General features: G+C 38.8%; 1 protein-coding gene across 1 annotated transcript in view; it reads right to left on the bottom strand.

Moving 5' to 3' along the window:
- Positions 1–1,567: 1,567 nt before the first annotated feature.
- TPO (thyroid peroxidase) overlaps positions 1,568–23,741 on the bottom strand; it is an 87,787-nt gene continuing 65,613 nt past the window's right edge. The window contains 5 exon segments of the mRNA XM_042457411.1: positions 1,568–1,784; positions 4,401–4,488; positions 4,692–4,836; positions 18,184–18,280; positions 23,454–23,585. Of these exon segments, the coding sequence (XP_042313345.1) occupies positions 4,435–4,488; positions 4,692–4,836; positions 18,184–18,280; positions 23,454–23,585 (428 nt within the window). The 3' untranslated portion in view covers positions 1,568–1,784; positions 4,401–4,434.

Here is a 23,741-nt window from a genome sequence, read left to right on the forward strand (position 1 = left end):
TGTTTCCAGACAAAGGAATACTAGACAAAAGCACTGTGTAGCTAGTCCACCTATGTTCCTATGGCCAGACGTGAAATGATTACACCCTTCCCTGAGCTCTTCTGAGGTATGTATGATGTAATCATTTCATGTCTGGTTACAAGGATATAGCTAGATATTTCTCCACTCTTCCAACATTCTCACCAGGCATGGAATTATCATGGGGCAGGACTGCAATAATTGCACGGTAAGTCTGAGAGGACTTTGCTCAGTGCAGGTGGAAGGGAATAGCACTCTCCACATCAACCAAAAAGAGAAATATGTACATGTAATGTTGACTTATGCCTGTGCGTGCCACTAACATGATAACTTCTAAAGAATAATAAATCTCTCAGTACCATTGGAGTGTTTGCACTTCAGGTTTCATTTGAATATGTTTCCAAGAAGCTAGACTATTTATGTTTACTGAATGTTCATGCTGCTTTGATTCTGTTAGGAAGCAACAGATTGTTCTATATTAGTTAGAATAGTATATAATATTAATTCTAGTGAGTATAGTTCAGGGATGGTCCAATACTCAAAGCAAATTTGTCAATGGCTAGACATATGTTAATTGTTAAAATGGAATAAAATAGATAATTAGAAAGTACATGTAACAACTTTATTTTCATGCATAGTAGTCTCTACCTTTCTGAATAAGGATCACAACTGCAGGTTGAAACAGGGCAATTCTCTATCTGGTGGTAATTTACACTTCACCAGATGATGTAGGATCGCCACCCATATCTAGGGCAATATCTTATACTCTTAGGCAAACTCCTGCCAGTTCCCATCACCAAACCTACTTTTGAAGCCAGGCAGGTCCCAGTCAAAGGGTTTTCAAAGCACTGCAGATTGGGCCATTGGAAAACGATGCTACATTGCTCTTCCAGTTGTGGAGTGCATTGAGACAGGCAGCCTGAGAGATCCCTCAGGTTTCTGTCATAGTTGCTTATCTCAATAGGTCCCACAATTAGGAGAACGCTGCAGGCATCGTTTCCTAGCACTCTGATGAGCAGTACCTTGGAAACCCTTGGTTAGGACACTAAGTGGCTTAAGAGTTAGGTTTTTGGGGTCATATTCAATTATTGACAACCATAAATGTGAATCCTAAAAGTTATGAGACTGTGAGTCTAGTTTACAGTCTTATAAATAGTGAACAGGAAACTATCCCTAATTATTGGTCCCAACTAAACTAGACCCATTGAATGAATGGGGCTTGTTAAATCAGCATTTATGTCATTCCCATTGAATCTACTTTATTTGGAACTAACAACTGGATTTAGTCGTTAATGTTTATTTATATCCAAATGCAGAGTGACTGGATTAAATGCTAGCAATTCCAGAATTAACGATGAAGACTTGGTTATTTTTTTAAAAATCTCATATGGGTTCTGTGTTTCCTTACTCTCTCAAAGTTTTGTAAGGCAAGGAAGTGGGAATGAAGGAAGATTGGTACTTTGAAGGCAATGGTCAGAACGGAGAATATATATCTAAATTTATCTTATAAAGATAATAGATTAGAATACAGCATAATTGAACACAGTATTTTAATGGCCAACACCTGAACAAAGATGGATTACAGGTGTTATGGATTCTTTTTTAACACTAAAGACAGAATGGTCTGGCACAGGCACATTTTTGGATCATTTATTCAGTCCTGTTCTCCTTTGCTTCCTGTTACACAGCATAACCTCATGGTATCTTCTGTGGTGTTTTGTAACAATTCACATGCAGAGCAAAATGCGTGGACCACTGGGGGGATCCTAAAGGGAAAAAGAAATAAAAAAATCACGCATTAATGTCTCATTTAAGTTTGGCCCTAATAACCAGAACACTTGAGATGCATTTGGTGCTGTTCCAAACCCCAACAATAACATCAATCTAAACTAGCAGATTAATCACTTACATGGAACAACCATTCTAATATCATGTCCCAAGATCAAAATATGCACCTCTCCTTTAGCTGCTAGTTTGTGTTTGCACTATGTTGATCCAGCCTAATTTCAACGGAGTCCATGCTTTTGGTTGCATAACAGATACCTCTCCCCCGCCCTCAATCTTCTATATAGATTGTAAACAGACTCATTTCCCCACTCTTTGCTCTGCTTAGTGATAGGTTTTGACTTAGCTGTCCTAATAAGCTTCTCTTGCAAATAATGGAATAAAATTGTGCCTAACACCCATGACAGTATCGGTCACTTAAAATTTGTCATTAACCATGATTTGTATATTCTGTTTTGGCAGATAGTTCCTACAGCTACTTCACTTGGTTAAGATTTAGCTCCCAGATGTAAATTAATCACCACTCTTATTCTATCCCCCTTTTCTGCAAATAGCAAATGCTGGAAAGCAAGACTGGGCGAGGGCTCTTGTCCCTGTGCCCTGCTTGTGGGAATCACAAGAGCATCTGAGTGGCCTCTGGGAAAACATGGAAGTTGGTACAGGTTGGCCTATGTACTGACCCAGAAACATCCAGACAGAGAACTTTAGTGAATGGGTGGTTTAACGAGTGCATTACATAAATCACATGCATAATTTTCTTGTCAGTTATAATATCTATGAGGGCAGGATGGCTGAGGGAATATCTGTTCTTCTTTCCAGTTGGTGATGGTTGCTGACTTCTGTGACCTCAAATCTCCTTGCCTGATAAGCATGTTCATTGCAGACAGAAATCATGACTCCACTGTGAGGTTTTGAAATCTCTCTTTTTCTCTTTGTGCATGCGAAGGCTCATAGCAATATCAGATTGTGATTTTTTTGAAACAAAAAACTGGCATAGAAGTTCAAATGTATAGTATTTAAAATAATGTATTTTGGGGCACATTTTCCATCTAGACACATTTTTGTATGCATTCTTTCATTGACCAAACTGTGCTTGTGTGCATTTTTGAGGTATACATGTTTTTTTCCATGCACTTTTAAAAAATATACCCATGCCTGAACACTTTTATGGGGTGAATGAACAGCATTGCAATTATAATAATTGAATAACTAATTGAATTCAGGTTTGCTCTCTTCTTTGGGGTGTGGGAACTGGATATCAAAATATGAACACAATTAATTTCTTACCCATCCCTATTAATTAATAAATAAAAAGCCAGTGGAAACTAGCACAAGGCATCTATGCAGTGGAAGACTAGGACTGGAATCCTGCTGGTATCTTATGCATGTGTAAACTCCAATGTGTGCATGGATTTGTACTGTGGATGATGTGAATGCAGATTTCCATGCACATTTGGTTGTACAATGTTGCTATTAGCTAATGAGGCAAAGCTGCACAATCACTGTGTAATGTCATGACTGAAAAGTTACTGTCTGTCTCCTTGATCTTGAACTAGAGTTGTTATAAAACATTTTATAGCAAAAGGTGAGAAACTGTGACCTTATAGATATTGTTGGACTCTTCTGGATCATGCAAGACTGGTAAATGGTCAGGGGATGAAGGAAGTTTTAGTCAACGATATACTCCTACCTATGCATTAGAGATAAATAGATATTGGGACATTGGTATCAGAGGTTCTAGCAATAAGAAGACTGTGTGCTATAAACAGCATCCTGGTGTTCTGCCAACAATGGAAATCTTACTAAGAAATTGAGTGGCTAATAAATGAAGCTTGTCCATATTAAAAATAAGGTATATGTCAGGTTTCTTTCTTCTGAATTGTACTGATACATCCACAAGTATCTAGATGCTTTTCACAAATATCAGTAAGTTGTGATCTAATTTTTAGGTCCCAAAGCTTGATCTGAAAATATCTGACAGCTGCCTTATGGCTCTCAGCAAGTTAAAGTCTCATCAGTGCCCGGATGTCATGGGGGATTGTCTCCTGAGGAACTCTGTGTACATTGTCTTGATTTCCATACACAAATATTGGGATATAACCATAACATGTTAAACTAAAAGTAACCCTGCCTAGTCTCCTTTGAGGATCATACAGTTTGCAACAAAATGTATTACTGAATGAAAACTACATGAAGAGAAAACAAAAACTGAGCCAAACTTCTCTACCTGTAATCTATGATATTGTGACAGTCTAGTTTACATCTTTCTTTTAAAATGCTCTTTTTTATGTTATATGTCTATCTCTTGTGTTTTCATTATTTCTAACTGAACATTTTTTCATAAAAATCCCTGAAGTTGTGTCTAGTAAGGAATTTCTGTCACGATCGTACTCATAATCAGTCCTATTAAGAGTGTCTGTCTTCTTTTTGTAGTTACTGCTAAATATATTGCAGAATTAAAAGTGCTATAGTTTTAAAGAACACTGAATATTTATGCTATCAGAATATAACAAGGTGGTATTGAGTTTATAGCTCAAAATGAGGATTAGCAACTTGCTTGTGGCAAGGTTAAAAAGAGGAAAAGGAAAAAAAAACACCTTTTATTTATGGTTTCAGGAAGTCCATCCAGGGTTAAGTAGGAGAAAGAATTCCTAGGCTGCTAGCTACTATGGAGAGCCCAGGGATCTAACAGAGGGAAACAACAAATACTAACAGATGTTCTTGAAGAAGGAGAAAGTAAAGCAATTTACGTAAGTGGTCACCTGCCAAAAAGTCAAAATGCCCAGGTCCACTTAGCTATCTCACTTTTTCCTTCCCCCACTGGTTACTTGTGACATATACTGATTATTTTTTTTATTTCTAACAATATTCTCAAACATGAACTGTACCTTATCATCTGATTTAACTAGTATATTTGATTGTGACTGTGATGCATTCATTTCAAGGCAGCTCTTGCAATCTACTTCGGCAGAAAGATTTCGTTCATCATTTAACACATGCAAATTAAGTGAGGATGTAGCTGAGTAGCACCACCTGTTAAATACAAACAGACATTACCCACCTATTACATGAGCATATTCATTGGCTGTGCAGAGGGTCATAGTACTGATATGCCTACATCACTCTTGACTATTTTGACTGGCATTAATTCTTCGAAAACACAGACAGATGTCTTTTCCAGATCCTTTCAAATGAACATGTTGCCTTGTGAATTCAAAACATGTACTATACCAATGAACTATGCATTCATGAGATGATATTAAAATTAATGCAAGGTTTAAACACAAAATGTAGTGGGATTTCCCCCTTCCTGCATTGTTCCTCTCACCACATCTTTTATTATATGTTAATTTAATCCAGAGCATATTGTTCCTTTAAAAATACTTATGTATGTACAGGACTAAATAAATCCAGAAATAAGAATGCATCAATGGTGGCATTGGATATGTCTATTCAGAAATAAGCACCCTTGTTTTCTCCCTGGTGAAGGGGTATAGGATTGTAGCCTGAAAAGTCCTGACTGCTGACAAGGTATTGCTAATTCATTGCCTGCTCAGACTTACTATTGCAGTGATACTATTAATCATGCTGCTCATGCCAAGTGCTCAGTCATTAGTTGAAAAGAGGTGTTTCATTGTTTCTTTCTGCAGAGCCTTCCTAATGGATATAGGGTTTAGACTATCCACAGGGCAACGGAAAGATTTAATCCCAGGGAAGTCTCACTTATCATCATTACATATTATTTGACAGGTGGAATAATGTAACAAACCTCAGTCAGGCAGAGCGTGTTTAGCAGAAGAGATTAAAGAGATGCATTTAGTGGTAGTGCCATGTGAAGTATGCAAATGAGAAGGGATAAGAGCAGATGCAAGGTTAAAAATATGCCCTCCTCCCACTGCACATTCATACAGAGTGTACATCATGATGTTCCAGAGATGGACTCCGAGTCTGACAGCTGTTTTCACCTTTATGTGTTAGTCATCTCAAGCGACTCTAGACATCAAAATCAATTTAGCGCAAGTTCATTTTGCAAATGCCCGTTTTCTCCTCCAAAGAATGTGCTGCTTGGCAGATTACAGGCTTGATCTAGTTTCTGTGGGCACCACATCAAATCAAATACACAGGCATTACTCCCAATTCACAGAGGTAAGAGCATAATAGGGAAGGGGGTGCATCCTAAATGCTTGTTTATGGGAGCAAGCTCAAACCAGTTTGTGTAGATGCTTACACTGAAATATGTCCCAGTAGAATCAATGGGATTTACATCCCAATAGGTGTGACACCACTGGCCTCCTTATTAAATTTTAGAGTTTGTTTCCAAATGTGGTCACTTCTCTTTGTGTCATACTGATGAGCTTCAAAAGATGATGGAAACACTGAGGCGCACATCATCAGCCTGTTACTGAAGGATTACATGTCCAAAGGGCAGGAATACTAACATTCCTGATACTGACAAGACACTGACGCTTTGTGTTTGTGTATTTCTGATTGGATATGGTATTTCTATTTGGCTTTTACTTTACTTTTCTTTTTTTCAAAATCATCATTTATTAAGTATTTGTGACCTCCCCAATATCCACAGATCTCAAGGTGGGCTACAAGAGCTGAATTTAAAGAGCAGGCTGAAAGATCAAAACCAAGCTGTGATCTCAGAAGGCCATGAATGCTTGAGTGAACAGTCTGTTTTTCCAGCCACAGATGCTGGTGAAACGTCAGGAATAAACTCTTCTAGAACATGGCCATATAGCCCGAAAAACTCACAAAAAACTATGGATGCTGGCCATGAAAGCCTTCAACTTCACAGCCTGTTTTTTGCTTGTTTCCAAAATAAGGACAATATTAGCTCCAAAGAGATGGAATTCCAGTATCAGGGAAGTAAAGCCAAGAAATTCCTTTTACTGGATCTCCACATGGTGGTCTGCCTCCAATAGTGGAATACGGAGGACCCTTATCCCAGAAAATCTTTAACAATCAAGCGGCTACATTTAGGGAGAGGTGCTTCCCCAGATTTCTATGATGCAAGCCATTTAGGGGTTTTAAAGTCATTATGAACAGCTTGCACTCAGAGTTATATTGGTAGCCAATGTAATTTCTTTAAAATGAGTATCGTATCATTTCTTTGTAGTGATCCCACCAGCAGTCTAGCTGACACGCAGAGGCCTATCCACAGCCTTTGCACCATCTACAAGGGCAGTCCCATGGAGATCACTTTGCAATAATAAAAAACCTGACATTTTTTGAAGATGGAACATCCTTGAAAAGGGAACAGAAATGTCATCCTTTTCAGCTTTCTTAGCTTATATTAACCTCAGAACAGAAGTACTGTGTGTCACATCCAGATCATTTATCAAAACCCTACTTTTCCTTACTTCTTTATTCCTAATGTTCATTATCCTACTACATTTATGAAAAGGCTTCCTACATATAATTGAACCATGCCTAAATCTATGCAACTTTCCCCCATGGTTTGCAACACAAAGATGCAAGTATTTGCTATAATGCTTTCCAACCATACATTAAAAATAGATGCCCACCCCCTACCACATGTAGTGCTCTTTGTACAGTGATTTATTATAGATGAAAAATGCAATAGCCACCCCTGTAAAGTGAAAGACATTCTTCTTGCTGCAGTGATCAGATGTCCATATGGTTGAAAAATGCAGCTGTAGAAACAAAGTCCTGTATCAGTAAGAAAGTTAACAGGTGAATCAAACTTTTCTTTTTTTCAGAGCCAGCTGCCCACCTATAATTTAAGCCTTGTTCAATATCCATTTTCAAAACCACACTTTGGTGTCTGAAAAGTTTCCATGGCTGCTATATAAGAAAAGGATGCTTTGTACAATATTTGAAGGAGAATGAGGTCAGGAAGGTGATTACAGGCAGAAACCGAACAAGTTGATTCAGTAAAAAAAAGTAAAAGTAAAAGCTAATCTTGTGAATTTGGCAGCTTCTGGTTATTGCACTTCTTCCCTCCCTCCTTCCTGTAGGGTGTTCGCTATGTGATACTGACCTTGGCCTTTCCTCATTACAAAAGAAAGCAGCACTGTGGCTGCGATCCTTTGGAAATTCTCAGCCCACCAGTTTAAATATTTCTTACTGTATATTGTATTTTAAAAGCAGAGGTACTAACCCAGTTAATTTTAGAAAAAGTGCACATCTACATGCTGGGGGTATATTAACCATGAAGTTGCACAGATTCTTATAGAGATCTAGAATAGAAAGCACTTGCTGAGTAGAGTATTTTTCTGGTTCCTCTGACTGACTCTTTGGACTTGTCTGAAAAGCAAAATCGTGGGTACATGCTATCAGCATGTTTAGTTATGTTTGATGGATACATGGAAGACTTGTAACTTCTTGTGGCTGCAATCCTATGGTCCTGGAATGCCCACAAGCTACCCAGAAGTCTACACCAGCCTGGGTTTCAGTGGGAAACATTGGTTTCACTAAGACAGACTCAGTGAAATGAAGGAAGGGACCTCAGCCAGGAAGATTTGGGTGGCTTTCAGTTCTTTGACCATAATAACCTTCTGGGATGCCTTTCTTGGATGGAACTTGGAGGCACTGCCCTGAATTAGGGGTGTAAATAATACTTTTAAAATATTAAAAACATGGTGAAAAATTTGGAGTGTCAAGAAACCTTGATGAGAATTAGCCTGGGCTGACAAGAATTTTCACAGTTTGGGACTTACTTTTTGCAAAATTTACACATGGTAGTTTTGCACAGAAAATAGCATTTTCTGTGCATGAAACAACAATTTCTGTGTGGAAAATACTATTTCAATATAGAAATATATATTCCTATGCAGTCCCTGGGCAACTGCAGTGACAGATGGGTTTTTCCTGCTGCTGTGCCATTGATCCACTGCCACCGTGTGCCCCTTACCTGTCACTACTGAGCCTTCTCATAAGTCTCCTGTTGAGGCCTGTAAGGGTGGAAACAGTGTGCCTGACTATACCCACATGGCCAGGTGCCCCTGTCTGATGTCACAGGATGTGAAGGAGTTCTGCTGAGAAGACGTAGTGGTGGCAGCAGGTAAGGAGCACATGGGGCCATGTGATGTCTCTGCTGCCATCACAGAGTTTCCACAAAACTCTATGGCAAACAGCAGGACTTTTTGATCTGCACTAAGGCCCTTTTGGCCCAAGATCAGTCCTGGACCTCTGGGTTGATGTCTGGACTGGCCAATCCCAAGCCAGGTTTATTTACCTGCATCATCCGTACAGCACAGGCATTCTGGCCCATTTGTACAGGCCCTAAGTGAAGAATTTATCCCTACTTTGAATGTGATTATAGCCTCAACTACAATAGACCCATTGAAACAATCTTAAGTGCTGACTCACCATTCAGTTATTGATTCAATGAGCTTACTCTAGTTGGAACTACCAATAAGATCCAGGCCACTTCTTTACAATGGCTCCAGGTTTTTTTGGGAGGGACAAGCTCAAAACATGGTGCTGAGGGATTCCTGTTTGGCAGCCAGGCCTCTGGTCTGTGAGGTGTGTTATGGTTCAGTTTTGCTCTCTATCTTATTTAATGTATGCATGAAACTGCTGGAAAAAGTTGTTTGGACTTTGGCTTGATGCCTCTGGTATGTTTATGGCATCCAGTCCTATTTCTCCTATCTATCCAATTCCAAAGAAGGTGTTTCAATGCTAAAAATGTGTGTGGTATCAGTAAAGGACTGAATCATAGTGATCAAATTGATTATTATTATTATTATTAAGCTTTATTTATATAGCGCTGTAAATTTACACAGCACTGTAATTACAATCTTTTAATTAGATGGTTCCCTGCCTTCAGGCTTACAATCTAAGAAGACATGACACAAAAGGGGAAGGGAGTGGAGGATGGAGCCAGATGCCTTCTGGGAAGGGCTCAGTTCCTTTGGGGAGGCCTGAATCCTTAATCCAAATAGCTCTTGGACAGTCAAAAAGCAAATCAAGGAACAGTATTTTATCCATTGCTGGATGGGCAATATAGTACTCCACCTAAAATGTAATGTCTATACAGCTCAGGTATACTGTTGGATTCAGCCTTCAGCCTGGATACCAGGTGGCCAGGATTGTATTTGCATCCCTAAAATTAAAACTAATGCATCTATTGTGCCTGCTCCTTGTTTGCTGTGTGGTCAGAATTCTCTATAAGATAAATATAGCTATATGATAAATATACATCTCCTGATGCAAGATCTTGGTCATAGTTCACCAACATAGAAATCCAATATACTCTAATGAGAACAAATTGGCCAGAGCATTTCCTTTTGCAAAGAGAAACATAGCAAACACCCTCCTCTCTCCTTTTTAGTAAGGAATACTATACTTCTGTTTGGTCAGAAAGAGAATTCTGACCTCTCCAAAAACCAAAAATGTGAGTTATAATGACATACACTATTATAATTCACATACAGATGCCAGACTACTTCACCCAAGGGCTCTGTATTGAGTGAAAATAACAGCAAAGGAAACTTCAGCAGGTCTGAAGGATATTCCCGTTGGTGCATTTAGCTAGATATTCCCCATCCTCATGTAAAGTAAGAAGAACATTTTTGGGGAATGGAGAAAGAAGCACACTCTAGACAATGTATGTAAATCTACTTTGGAGAGAGAAAACTCTTCTCTCCATGTCAGAGTTCATTTGTTTCCTGACTATTGACTTTGGCTAAAAGTCAAGAACCTTCTTGGTTTTCTTTTCTTTCTTCTTTTTTAAAATATTCCTTTGCAAGATTTAGACCCCAAAGACAGATAGCCTATTAGAATGGTAGTTGAGTGCACTGGTTAACACTTTCTGTAGAGACATTTCTATACTTCAGGACTACAAAAGGAACACTCTTAGGAGAATTTCCTGAGTCATGTTAAGTGAAGGGGTATAATGAGATAAAGCCTAGTGTCTCTGATTTTAAAAGTGAATCGAAGATGTTCTCGTTTTCTTATTAATATTATCATGTCAATTGTTCACTTGTGCTGACAAGCAAGATTTGAATTTGACTTTAAACCAATTCAGCACAGGGCTAGAAATTTGTATAGAATATTAATCAAGGTAGATTTTTGTACTCTTTCCATGATTTTTTTTTTAAAAAGTAGGCTCTATAGATCTCCGTTATTTGAATTTCAATATTCTTAAGAGGTCAGTAGAACAGCATAACAGTGTCTAATATGCATGTCTACTTAAACTGTCCAGGAAAGCAATTATAGATTTTAAATATTCCAAAGTGATGGGCTAGAAGTTTTTGACAGACATCAAACATGCAAATGTCAAAGAGAAATTCAGAACTCTTCTGCAATAAATTAAGCTCATTTGTTTGAGAACAGATTATATTGATTTCAATAATTTAATACCAAGTAATTCAACTAATTAAGTGCACTCTATATAACATGTCCTATCAATCACTGGCTATAATGCCTAGTGGGTGTACCTTCCCCTAATCTAAAGGACTGGTGGGAGGAGAATATTCTTTGAAAAGTATTATTGTTGCATGGAAATTATATCTGTGAACAGCTGGTATAATAAAAAATATTTCCTGTTTATGTATATGCTTAGTGTGCTGTACATAGGATTATTTATCATTTAAATTTAACTACTACACATTCATTTGATTTTAATAGGATCATTAATTCTCTTACATTTAAATTAATGGATCATAAATATTAAACATGCTTGACATTGACTAGATTACACCCATAGATTTCTCACATTCCAACCCTCTCCTGAGAATGCAGTACCACTAACATCAATTTAAATTCTAATAATGAACTCTTAAAAATAAAACTCTATAATACTGATATAAACATTTAACAAATTTCAGCAGATAAGATCTTTCTTAATATTCACCAACCACTAAAAATCGATTCAGTCTGAAGGACTTGCTGTGCCTTCCGAAGAAGGGAGCATTTGGTGAAAGGCATTGCAGAAATTATAATGTTATAATTACTGAAACGTTCATACTCAGTCTTTCTATAGAGGTGCTCATTGAGAATAATTCTGTGCATTTCCTGAGCATCATACACTTGATATTGATGCTAGTCCTTTAAGACTCTAATATAATGAGATATTAAAAGCCACTTTGAGTCCCAAGTTTGAGGAAAAAGGTGAGACCCAAATAAATATAATAATAATTTTTCTTTCTTTTGTTAGAAATGCTATTATTAAGCCAAGCTTTCTACAAGCCACAAAAACGGTCATCTCTGCTTTGAATGTTTCCGAAAGAAAGAAAGAAAGAAAGAAAGAAATGAAAAGAAAAGTGTGTGTGTGTGTGTGTGATAAATGATTTGCTCCCCTTAGGACAAGAATAATCTCATGTCACTCTGATTTACCTTCTGAAGAAGTCCCTCACTAAACCTAGCACCTGGTTTAAAATCTGCAACCAGAAATGAAAGTATAACACTAGCAAAAAAATGTAATTGTCAGTAGCTAAAGAACCAAAAAGATCTTCATCTTATATTCTCCAAAAGTACCATGATACGTAAACTCAAATTTGCTTAGGTATATATTCTCCCATGGTACTACTGCAACTACTACTACTTATCCTCCTCTTCCTCTCCTCCTCCTTTTATTTGTATCCTACAGTTTACTGCTCCCATGCCCATTTCATGGACAGCAACCTGATAAGACTTAGAGGCAGGTTACGTGACCAAGAATCTGAATATAAAGCAGACGATGATCCCTAAATGACAAACCAATTATTTGTCAGAACAAATCATAGCAACATTTTTCAAGAGGAAATGATAATGCTCAGAGAAAAACGTATCAGCAAAATGGCCATGTGCAAAGCACACAAACACACATGCCAGGCTAAGCACACAACATCCCAAACATCTCTTTATACAACAAAGAAAACTGTCCTCCAAATTTAGGCAAAATACACACACACAGAGAATGCATATTCTAAATATGCCAGTGCTCTGTGCCACTTTGTCTAGATTCCCAGGACAGTTCTTCACCACACCTATAGTCCTTTATAATTCTTCAGGATACTCCCCAAACCTCATTTCATATTTTTATCATCCTATCTGTTTGACTTGTATGCTGAAGATATCATACGTAAATCTGGATTAGACTCAGAGGAAGGAAGTGTGAGAACTGGAGGAAGGAAAATTAACAATTTAAGATATGCAGTTTTCACCACGATACTACCAGAAAACAGCAAAGAGCATACACTTTGAAGAAAGTTAAGGAAGCAAGTGCAAAGGCAAGGTTACAGCTAAACACTGAGAAAACAGAAAAATAACCATCAATGATTTACATAGCTTTAAATGAAGACATTGAAATAGTTTCATTCCTTGGCTCAGTCATTAATCAGAATGAAGACTGTAGTCAAGAAATCAGAAGATGCCTAGGGCTGCATCCGCACTGCTAAAATTACCCAGTTTGATACCACTTTAACTGCCATTGCTCAGCACTATGGGATTCTAAGAATTGTAGTTTTGTGAGATATCTAGCACTCTCCTGTCAGTGAGCTTTGATGGCACAACAAACTACAGGTCTCAGAATTCCATAGTATCGCACCATGGCAGTTAGTGGTGTCAAACTGGATTATTTCTGCAGTGCGGATGAGCCAAAGGTTTGGCAGCACAGCTATGAAGGAACAAGAAAAGATACTCAAATGTAAAGGTCTCTCACTGAATACTAAAGTCAAAATTGTCCTTACAATTATATTTCAAATTTCTACGTATAGTTGTGAAAGGTGGAGAGTGAAGAAAGCTGATAGGAAGAAAATAAACTCATTTGAAATGTGATGCTGGAGGAGACTTCTGTGGATACAATGGTCAATCAAAAAGACAAATTAAATGGGTCCAAGAGCAAATAAGTCTGAATTCTTTCTAGCAGCTGGCTGCTGTTTCCACTGGAGAACCAAAGATCACTCATGTGAGTGGAGTTGGTGGCACTGTCACCCAGCTGCTGACAGAGGAACAGACATCTATTGATTGTGAACTAGGGTTGACCTAAGGGTTATGAACACAAAAAACTCATAAGTACATTACTCTAGGTTACACATTTGTAACTACCATATGTTGGAAGATGTTTTTTGCATTCTCTCTTCTTCTCTTTAGATAGCTAGATTTTTCTGCATGCAAATCCTGCTGTCTCCCCTCATTCAAACACCCCATTTACTCCTACTTAATCACAGGGCAATAACTTTGCAAACTAGTAAGCAAACCATGTGGTTCAGGTTACTCCCCCCTTTGGGAAGTTCTCTCTCATACAAAGATTTTCTCTTGCCCTGTTGGGTTCCCCATCTTCCTCCTCTCTCAACTTTCTTTGGAAAGATGGTGCAATAAATATTTCTTCTTTACCTGAACTATTCATTAGCTAGGTTAGGATATAGCCTCTATGTATATGTAGGTTAAAGCCATTAGTAAACTCTTGTTTAAACTGCAAGTTACTTGTGTTGTTTTTGAGTCAGTCTCAGTTCTTACAGAAGCATTGTTAGGCAAAGACAGGTTTCTGCTGATTTAGAGCTAGATCTTAACAGACTACCTTTGATATTTTTGATATTTAAATATTTTTGTTTCCTTAACAAAGGCTGAAGCCTTAGGTAACTTGAATTGCCCAACACCATAGAGGTTTCTGGTCATAATGAGAAGATATGAATCACTAGAAAAGACAATAGTGCTTGCTATTGAACTAGATCTATAGAAACCCATTGGGTGGCCTTGGTCAAGTCACACTCTCTCATCCCCAGAGGGTGGCAAAGGCAAACCCACTTGCCCAGAAAATCCCATGATAAGGTTTAGGCGTTTAGATGGAAGCTAATTTCTTGTAATCTGAATGCATCCCCTTGTTTTCAGATGGGCCAAATAAAGTGGCTTCCAGTCGCTTTGAGGGTATGGGATTTTGATGACATATACTCCCAAAGTGGCTGGAAGCTGCGCTGAGGCTGTGCCAAGCTGGCAAGAGTTAGTACTTTAAGGAGACGATTCAACCTGCTGTCTACCAGCTTGAGACCATGGCAGCAGCCCGCTTTGGGAGTGGGCTGTGCAGTTGCCATGGTCCTGATTCAATTGAGGCCGGAACAGCTGGAGGCCATTTCTTCCAGGCCATCTGCTTTGGCTCAGCATCTCTAGAGCAGCAGGAAGCTTCCAACATAGTTCTTTTCAAGCTTTGATTAGCAGCCTATCTGGGGATACTTTTACTGCTATTATTGTAAAGCTGTTTACAGGGTTTGTAGAAATAACTGTCATGAAAGAGAAATCAGAAATTGACTTTGTTTCAATCTCTTTCCATACAGGACTGGGAACAATACATTTTGCTGCTTGCATTGGAGCACAAGTAATTATGTGGACCAACACACACACACAGAGTACCTTACAGACAGCTACTAGCTTCTTCAGTTTTCTTGCTTCCCTACTTCCCACACATATATCTTCCCTTCACCTTTATGCCAACTTTCCCTATATTGACATAAGCAATGAATCTGTTAGACTCTTGACTTGGTTTGCTGAGGGCTAAACTTGACAAATGTGTGGATGCATTTCACAGTATTTGTTTATTTTATTTATTTAAAAAAATCTAATTTAGGATTGAGTCTAAGTTGACGTGTGCTAAGATGTGAAGAAAAATCTCTTTCAAAATGATTTTTTTAAAAAAATAACAATATTGTGTTATAGTACCATACTTCTATAATATTAATTAAAAAAAGATTTTAAAAGCATTTCCAATCATCACCTCCATTAAACACCTTGTTGAAATGGGAGTCTGGAAGTTAAAAACAACATACCAACCAGTGAAGTCACTGTGTAGTTCAAAGTTTATCAAGCTAGTCAAATTTCTAGGATGCTGGAAAAAATATTCATTATTGGTTCTCCACCTCAGACAGCCTGAGAAGTACTGCCTTAAAGGATTCCAGTGCAAGTCTTATCTGATGATTCTTAAAAATCAACCCTATGCAAGCAAATGAACCCCCTGCCCCCAAATGTCCAAATCTCCATCTCCCTTCAAGAATCTAAAAGCCAAGCAACAACACTGCTGCTTCCATGAACTCTTTAGCACAGCTGCCAACTTTACCTCTGGTTGTTCTTAGTTCCACTGATAGTTGTGTCAAAGGCTAGGCTGTCTGTCCTCTCCAGTTAACTGGGTTGCTAACCTTGGCAGGGCACAGAGTCGAGACATCATAATAGTGGTGGCCAAGCTTGCAGCCTGCTGTGATAAGTCAGTACCAGAGGTAATGCACCCCTTGCTGTGTTCCCCTTGCTGTGCTCAAAAGTAAAATGATTTTTTAAAAACCTTACAGAAACTTTGAAAGAAATGTATGATCAGCCTTCAAGACCTGTTGACATAACATTAAAAACAACAGGGAGCAACGATAATAGCAGTTTCCCCAGACTGAGATATTGACGTGAACAAAAAAAGTCCTGCTGAGCTAAAAGAAAACCTTTTCAGGTCTCTGAATAGCATACAACAAGGTATATCTAAATGCTAGACTCTCAAGTAAGGAAGGCACAGTGCTCTGAGGCCAGTCCTGAAATACTTCCATAGAATTCAGGGTGACTTTTCTGTGACGATGACAACAACAACAACCTACAAAAAACTACCCAAACCCAGTTTGATGTTGCAGCTAAATAGCCTATTCTACAATTCAATGATGCTGAAGTAGTTGTTTTGAAGATGTAGCCCTACAAGCATCGATAAGACTAAATTGTTTTTAATACAAGCATTTTACATGACCCACATTCTACGTTGGTCTAAAGTGCACAATTGATCCAGCCCGCTGTCTTGTTTGTGCAACAACTTGCATCCCTATATTGATTCATACGTATGAACTGATTTGCTAAAGACTCTGGTTTTGTTTAAAGTGACTCCAGAAGAGTTAAGAAACTGTTTTGCTCTGTTCTACTTTTCTTTGAACGGAAAGCTTTAGTATCAGTGCACTTTCTAGCAACATCTTTCCCCATCTTTTCAGACATGCAGCAGGCTAGTTTACTTCCTGTCGTACAATGTCTGCAGTTTGAGTTAGCTTCAGTTGGGTTTTTGGTTTGACTTACTCTGTGTTGAAAGGCAACCAACACAGGTCAGGATTCCTGTAACAACTGTGGAATCAGGTCATTTCTTTCCATAGTGGGACATAGTCATTTAGAGGAAAGGCTAATGAATGAATATTTCCCCCTTCACCCTATTTATTTATTTATTTATTTATTTATTTAGACTTTTATTCTTCCAAACATTTTGACTGTTCAAGAGTGGAACACACTTCCTCGGAGTGTAGTGGAGTCTCCTTCCTTGGAGGTTTTCAAGCAGAGGCTTGATGGCCATTTGTCAGGGATGCGTTGATTGAGAGTTCCTGCATGGCAGGGGATTGGACTAGATGGCCCTTGTGGTCTCTTCCAGCTCTACAATTCTATGATTTTATGTGTATATTAGTTCCACTTCTAAACAATATGTTTTAAGATCAAGATTTACTGGTAGGATCATAATCAGTGAGCTCCATGATGGAGTGGAATTTCAGCTAGAATCTCTTCAGTCCAGCTTGCCATCAACTACATTACACTGGTTAAACATTCCTAGTTCCAAGATACAAAAGCACATGGTTTTAATGTTCAGATGTTCTCTATAATGATATGGGGTGGCATCACAAGGAAGATGATGCTGGGTATCTGGGTATGTAAAATGTAGGCGTGAAAATTTTCATGCTGTGCCTAGCTTTCAGATTTTTTAAAATACCCAAAGTCTTCCCAGTCATCCCCAAAGATCCTGGATCCTAAGCAATATTATTCCATTCTTTAAAATGGACACACATGGTTCCTGGGGGCCACCTGAGCCCTCCTGCAATACCCTTACACATACCAAAAGCCCTACAAACCTTTCAGTGAGCTTCCAGCTCACTGTGGCTTCCAGCTGTAAGTTTAGGGTGATGTTGTGCCAAAATGGAGGTAATGCCACCCACTCTAGTGGAATGGGGCACAACTGGCCCTTTACCTACCATGGCTCTCTATGCCTTATACTTCTGGTGTAGGAAAGTCAGTCTTTATGCCACTGTCCTACAAATATTGAAAATTGTTGGATAAAACTTGAGATATGAAAGTAGTACACAGTCTAATTTCAGTCCATGGATAGGCCTGAAGTCCAAGGAGAGAAAACTCATGCATAATCTGATTTTAAAGGTTGTTGATATTTGGGTACATATTCTCTCTCCCTTTGCTTCTTCCTCCCTCCCTCCCCCCTGCAAGTCTTGTCATTGCAAAATATTTCTATGAAAACCTGGAAAGTTACTTTAAACAAAAATAAATATAATGACATGATGGAGCTGTCCACAGTTCAGCATGGTAGGATGATGCTTTGCATCTTTTGCATGAAGAAAGTAAAAGTCTTACATAAACTTCAGTGAAAAAGAATGATCAAGGTATGTCAGTTAGGCAAAAAAGAAAAAAAGATTGTATACTTACAACCAGCAAATCACAAACCAGCTTGATACTGCCAAGCAACAAACGAGAACGATACCTAAAATGATGGAGACTAGAGAGCCCCTGGAAAGCTTCCCAGAATCTGAAACAATAAAATGCTAATTTTTACTTTTCAGCTACAAAAATGAAAAAATAAAAAGCTTTATTAAGATGTACATGAGACTTCCCCAAATTACAAAGACAATGCACAACCCATCTTAATGCTGTTTTGCGATATTGTTACTGTGTGAAACTGTTTGTGCTTAGTGCTGGGAGCACTGTTTTGAATTTGGATTATCATTCCTGGTAAACTATGTCCAGCAGTGTCAACTTTGCAGTTGCTAGAGATTTAGGACTTTACCATATTAGAAAAGAAAGGTGAAATGGATCAGGAGAGTAATGGCTTTCTCCATGTTGCTCTGCATGATATCATAGCACTTCCGTTCTCTTTCTGAGGGGTGATAGTAATCAAGGCATGCCTTTTGTCAAATTGATTTTTACTATTCAGCAAAAGGCACATTTTGACAACCATTTCCCTTTGGGAAGAGAATGGAAGTGCTACAACGTCATACAGAGTGGCACAGAGAAAGCTGATGCTCTCCTGATCTGTTTCACCTTTCGTTCCTTGTGTAGTAAAGTCATTAAAGATATTTATAATTCTCCCCCACACACACACTAATGAGAAAAGACTTTTGAGTGATTTTTAATGCTTTTTTCATATTGGTACATTTGGTTAAAAATTATTTGTGTGGAAAGAACCCTCAAAATGTATTGTGTCAAAAATTGAAAAATGCACACACACACAAACATTCTTCTAAACTTATTCAGCTTCTGATTTTTCTTTGTCTTAAGATTTACATTGCAAGCTCATACTTCCTCCAACTTGGGCAGGCCTGAGAATCAGCCTCTTAAACACTGGATGGGATTGCAGTACCCAGTTATAATAGTTTGATATCACTTTAATTGCGATGGCTCCATCCTGTGGAATCTTGGGATTTTTAATTGGTTATGTACTTATCATTCTCTGCTAGAGAGCTATAGCATTGTAATTTTGGGGCAGTTTTTCCTGAATAAAGATTAAACCTCAAACATTAACTAAATAGGTTCGTTGCAAACTCTCTCTTAGAGGTTGAATGGTTATGAGGCTGATTAGACAAATGAAGTGAGGAAAAATTAAAATGATCACAGCAACACATTTTAATACCTTAATGGAAAAATTAACTACATTTCAAATGAAAGGCAAAAGAATCATGGCACCTAAAACAACCAAATATATTGCTAAAATACAGCTACTTCACATTTTATAAAAAGCTTACCAAGAAAACATGTTGAAGCAATGAAAACATGTGTGCTGCTTTCTGACAGCACACATTGCCTCCCTCTTCAGAAAACAAAACCCATATATTTACAGTAGTTTTGCTTTGTCTCTGTCCTCCAGATATCAAACCTCCTAGTTAATTTGGAATAGGAATCTATAGACAGGAGTGTGAGGTCAAAAGTTTCTCCCAGTCAGAATTTGGAAATGTTACAATTTTGAGATATGTCTCCCAGAATCTCCCAGTCAGTATGGCCTTTGTTGCTGCAGAAAATGGGAAGCCATAGCCCAAAATGCAATTATTTCCAGGCACTGTAGTGGTTTGAGTGTTAGTCACACTCTCTCAGCTTCAGAGAATGGCAATGGCACCCCTCCCCCTTGAAGAAACCTGCCCCCAAAACCCCGTGGGGCTACAAAACAACAAAACACAAACAACAACTGCTCCTCTGCTCAAATTTTAAATACTGATTTAGGTTATCAAGGAAATTGCAAGCAGCTCAAGGTTTGCTTTAGTTATTTGACCCAAATGTCTTTCATCACTATGATACTTGGCAAACCTGCTGGCTTACTTAAAACAAAGGTGGACATCCCACATTATGAAGGTGGAGTGTAACATATGATCTGCAGAGTTTCATGTCCCTCCTACTCCCAGAAGGCAGCTTCCAAGTGCCTGCTGCATGCTGTGGCCATTTATCAGCTGTGGTGGGGAAAGGTGAGAGGCATCAGCCAGCTGTATTTTGGCAACTGGGAAAAGACAGCTGATTCACCTGCCCAGATTTCCAGGGAATTGCTGGAGATCTGAAAAGGTGCCCTCCTCCTCCGAGAAGGATTCGCCCACCCAGGCTAGACTCCAAAGAGAGGGGCCATGGCAGCGGCCTCTCTCTTCGGAGCCCAGCTGGGTCAGGAGCTAAGCCTTCTCTGAGGCAGAGAACGCTCCTCTGCCTCAGGGAAGGCTTCGCCCGTCCTGACTGGACTCTGAGGAGAGGGGGCGCGGCAGCGGCCTCTCTCTCCAGAGCCCAGCTGGGCGGCAAGCCTTCTTGAAAGCAAAGCTGTACAGGACCTAGCCAGTGGGCTCGTTCCAGAGGAGGAAGCTGCATGGCCATGGCCTCCTCCTCTGGAGCCCAGCCCACTGGCTAGGTCCTGTGCGACTCCGCCCTGAGCCCTCCTTCCCAGCAAGGCCTAGCATGGCAGTTAGGCCTTGCATTACTGCCGCTGCCGTGCTAAAAGGGCGGCAGCTAAGAGGAAGGAGGTGGTGGCCGGGAGTTCCAGGAAGGCTGCCATACCCGGGACGGGACGTTCAGAACGGTTGAAAAACCATGAATGTCCCTCCTGGAACCGAGATATGGCAAGCCTAACTGTATTAGACTATTTAGCTATAAACAGAATCTGGTGTTTGCTGCACCATATATCACTTCACTGTGGATCTGACTGCTTGTAGTAAATGAGGCAGACAGTGGACCATGTTTGCACATAAGAACGAGGCAAACATGTTGGCAACTCCATGCCATTTTCTAGTGTAGCTCTAAAATGGTGCTCTAAAACAGGACCAAATCGCTGTTGACTGATTAAAAGTAGAATGGCTGAGGCATTTAATCAATCAGAAAGGGATTCATGGCATGTAATGGAATATGAATGAGTCCCCGGGAAGATTGTGTAGTCCAGGCTTCCATTGAGAATTATTAACAATCTAGAACTTGCCTCTAAAGTTTATATTGAACTTTATAGCAATATAAGCCCTTGTCCTGGTACTAGAATATGTATGACATAATAACAAAGTAGTAAGCTTCTCTAATGCTACTTCTGATTTTTATTTCTGGTTTTATAACCATGGTGTTGTCTCAATATGCAGGTCAAAAGATTATGCAGATTACATTCTATTTTTATTTATTTATTTTTTAACTGAGTGGGACATTAACAGTATACAATTGTCAAGTTGAATTCTGTAACACTGTTTTTCATGTCAGATCATTTTTGGTGACATTTATTACTAGTGGCTAATCCCGTTTGCAGAAGTGTTGGGCTCATTAATATGTCTACTCCTGGAGACTAATAGCTCACTGACTGAGGTCTGATTTGGTTCCAACTTTATTTTCTTTCCATTGGCAGGTTATCATCTCTATATTTACATATGTATTGTTTTTTTTTAAATCTAGTTTATGTGTAGACTGCTATACTCTTTTTATGCCCCTTAGTTTTTATTGCATCATCATCATTATTATTATTATGCACCATGTTGTAAAGTACCCTAAATTTCATTAGGATTAAGGATCAATGAAAATTAAATGAAACAATACAGTATTACTTTTTCTTTCCAGCTAAAGTAGAAACAAAATAATATCTGTTCTTCCATACTTTTTTATACTACTGAAGGCTAAAAAATATCTAGTAAGAAATGACACTGTAAAGCAGTTATTGGGTATATAGAGTGAGCTTTGGACTGTGTGATTGGGGTTCCTGTTTCCACTCATCCATGAAGTGCTCTGACAGTTGAGCAACTCAGTTACAGTCCCTCAAACTAATGTGTGGAATCTTAGGTTTAAAAAAAATACTTGTAGTGCTTAGTTGTTTTAATAGGATGACTTTTGGATTTGAATGAATCCGTAATCCTGAACTGAATCAGGCAGATTCAGGTATATTCAGGATATGTCTACATGGAAGAAGAATTTCTCCAGAGCTGATCAAATTGGAATCTGCAAATTCCTAAGATTTAAAAATTTCTTAGTGATTTGGATTAGAGTTATACAGAGGCACAGATAATTTGTCTCCACAAATGATATATTCCCCCCCAAGCTCCCCATATAAAGAAAACATGGCAGTGCAGAGGGGAAGAGGAGAAATATGGAGAGTAGGTTTGGCAATTCTCATTTCTCATCACAGTGAATTATTTTCCCATAGTTTTCCAATCTCGGCGCTTTATTGGGGAGATGCTGAAATAATATATAGTTCAATGTATTTTTCTAGTTTTCTCTTGGAAGACCAGAAATGTCACACAGACTTTAATGGAGTTTGTGGGACCTGGGAGGCTATAGCACTGAGTTCTTGCTGGGAAAATGCTGCTGAGTGTTCAAGTCCTTCCGCCTCTGGCGCCACATCCATTATCCACCCTGTCCTATTGCACTTTCCGTACCTTTGGTGTCAAGTGAGCAGAAAACCAAAAAGTTTAAGATGTTTCATTCATTACTACCCTCCAGCCCTTGCAGCTATCCTTCTCATATTTTGCAGATTTCTGGTTTAAGGAAATCCTTACTAAATATCCGATTTTCTTGGAAACTGGAAATCACACCCTTCTTTCAGATTCTACTTCTGCCTACTTCTGATTCCCTCTTCCCCTGCCAGTTTCTTAACTAGGGCCACCTTTCTTTTGCCATTTTCATTATAATTGCCTACAGAGAGTAAAAGAAGGGTATGTATGTGTGTACACATATTTTGGAAAACTCTGAAACTGCAAAGACTGCTGCTTTACAAAACTCCCTGCAGCTACTCTTCTGAAATGTGTCAGACTTGAACCCTTTGGGAGGGCAACTACCTTGCAAATTTCATCCAGGTCTTCCAAGAAATGACTAAATTGTCAACAGAGTTCCCGTAAAACCATTACCACCAGCGCCATTTGCTTTACAGGCATGCAGCACTACAACTTTTACTAACTGTATAAAATCTGGCAGGCTTTATATGCACTTAAGAGACTACTGTGACAATGCTGAAAGTAGATTAGACACATCCATGAATGCAGTATGTGTGAATGACAAGTGCACTTTTAATTTTCTCCTTTAGTGTTATGGTTTAAACTAGGGATCAGAATGGTGTGGTCTTGTGTTGTTGAACTGCAGCTCCCATCAGCCCTAGCTAGCAAAGCCAATGGTGAGGAATGTTGGAAATTGCTGTTCAACAACATCTAGAGGGCCTCACTATTCCACCAGCCCCAGTTTAAAGTTTAATGAGTAAAGCATTGTAGTAATCTTACCTGTACATGTTTTCCCATCTTTTGCCAGTTCATAGGGATCTGTGCAAAGACACTGAAATGTGCCCTTAATGTTTACACATTTAGCAGAGGAATGACATGGTGGATTGTCTTTGTTTTCGCATTCATTGATGTCTGTTGACAAACACAAGAACAATAAAAAAACAGGAGTGCATTTGAAGTCTAATCTCAAGATGTAACTCTGAACATTTTTTGCTCACAACATCTCTGAGTCATCTCATGTGACTGTCTTGCTTCAAAGACAGTATCAAGCCCATCAAGAAAACAAAA

The sequence above is a fragment of the Sceloporus undulatus genome, chromosome 1 (genome assembly GCF_019175285.1).
Source record: "Sceloporus undulatus isolate JIND9_A2432 ecotype Alabama chromosome 1, SceUnd_v1.1, whole genome shotgun sequence".
Taxonomy (NCBI): Eukaryota; Metazoa; Chordata; class Lepidosauria; order Squamata; family Phrynosomatidae; genus Sceloporus; species Sceloporus undulatus.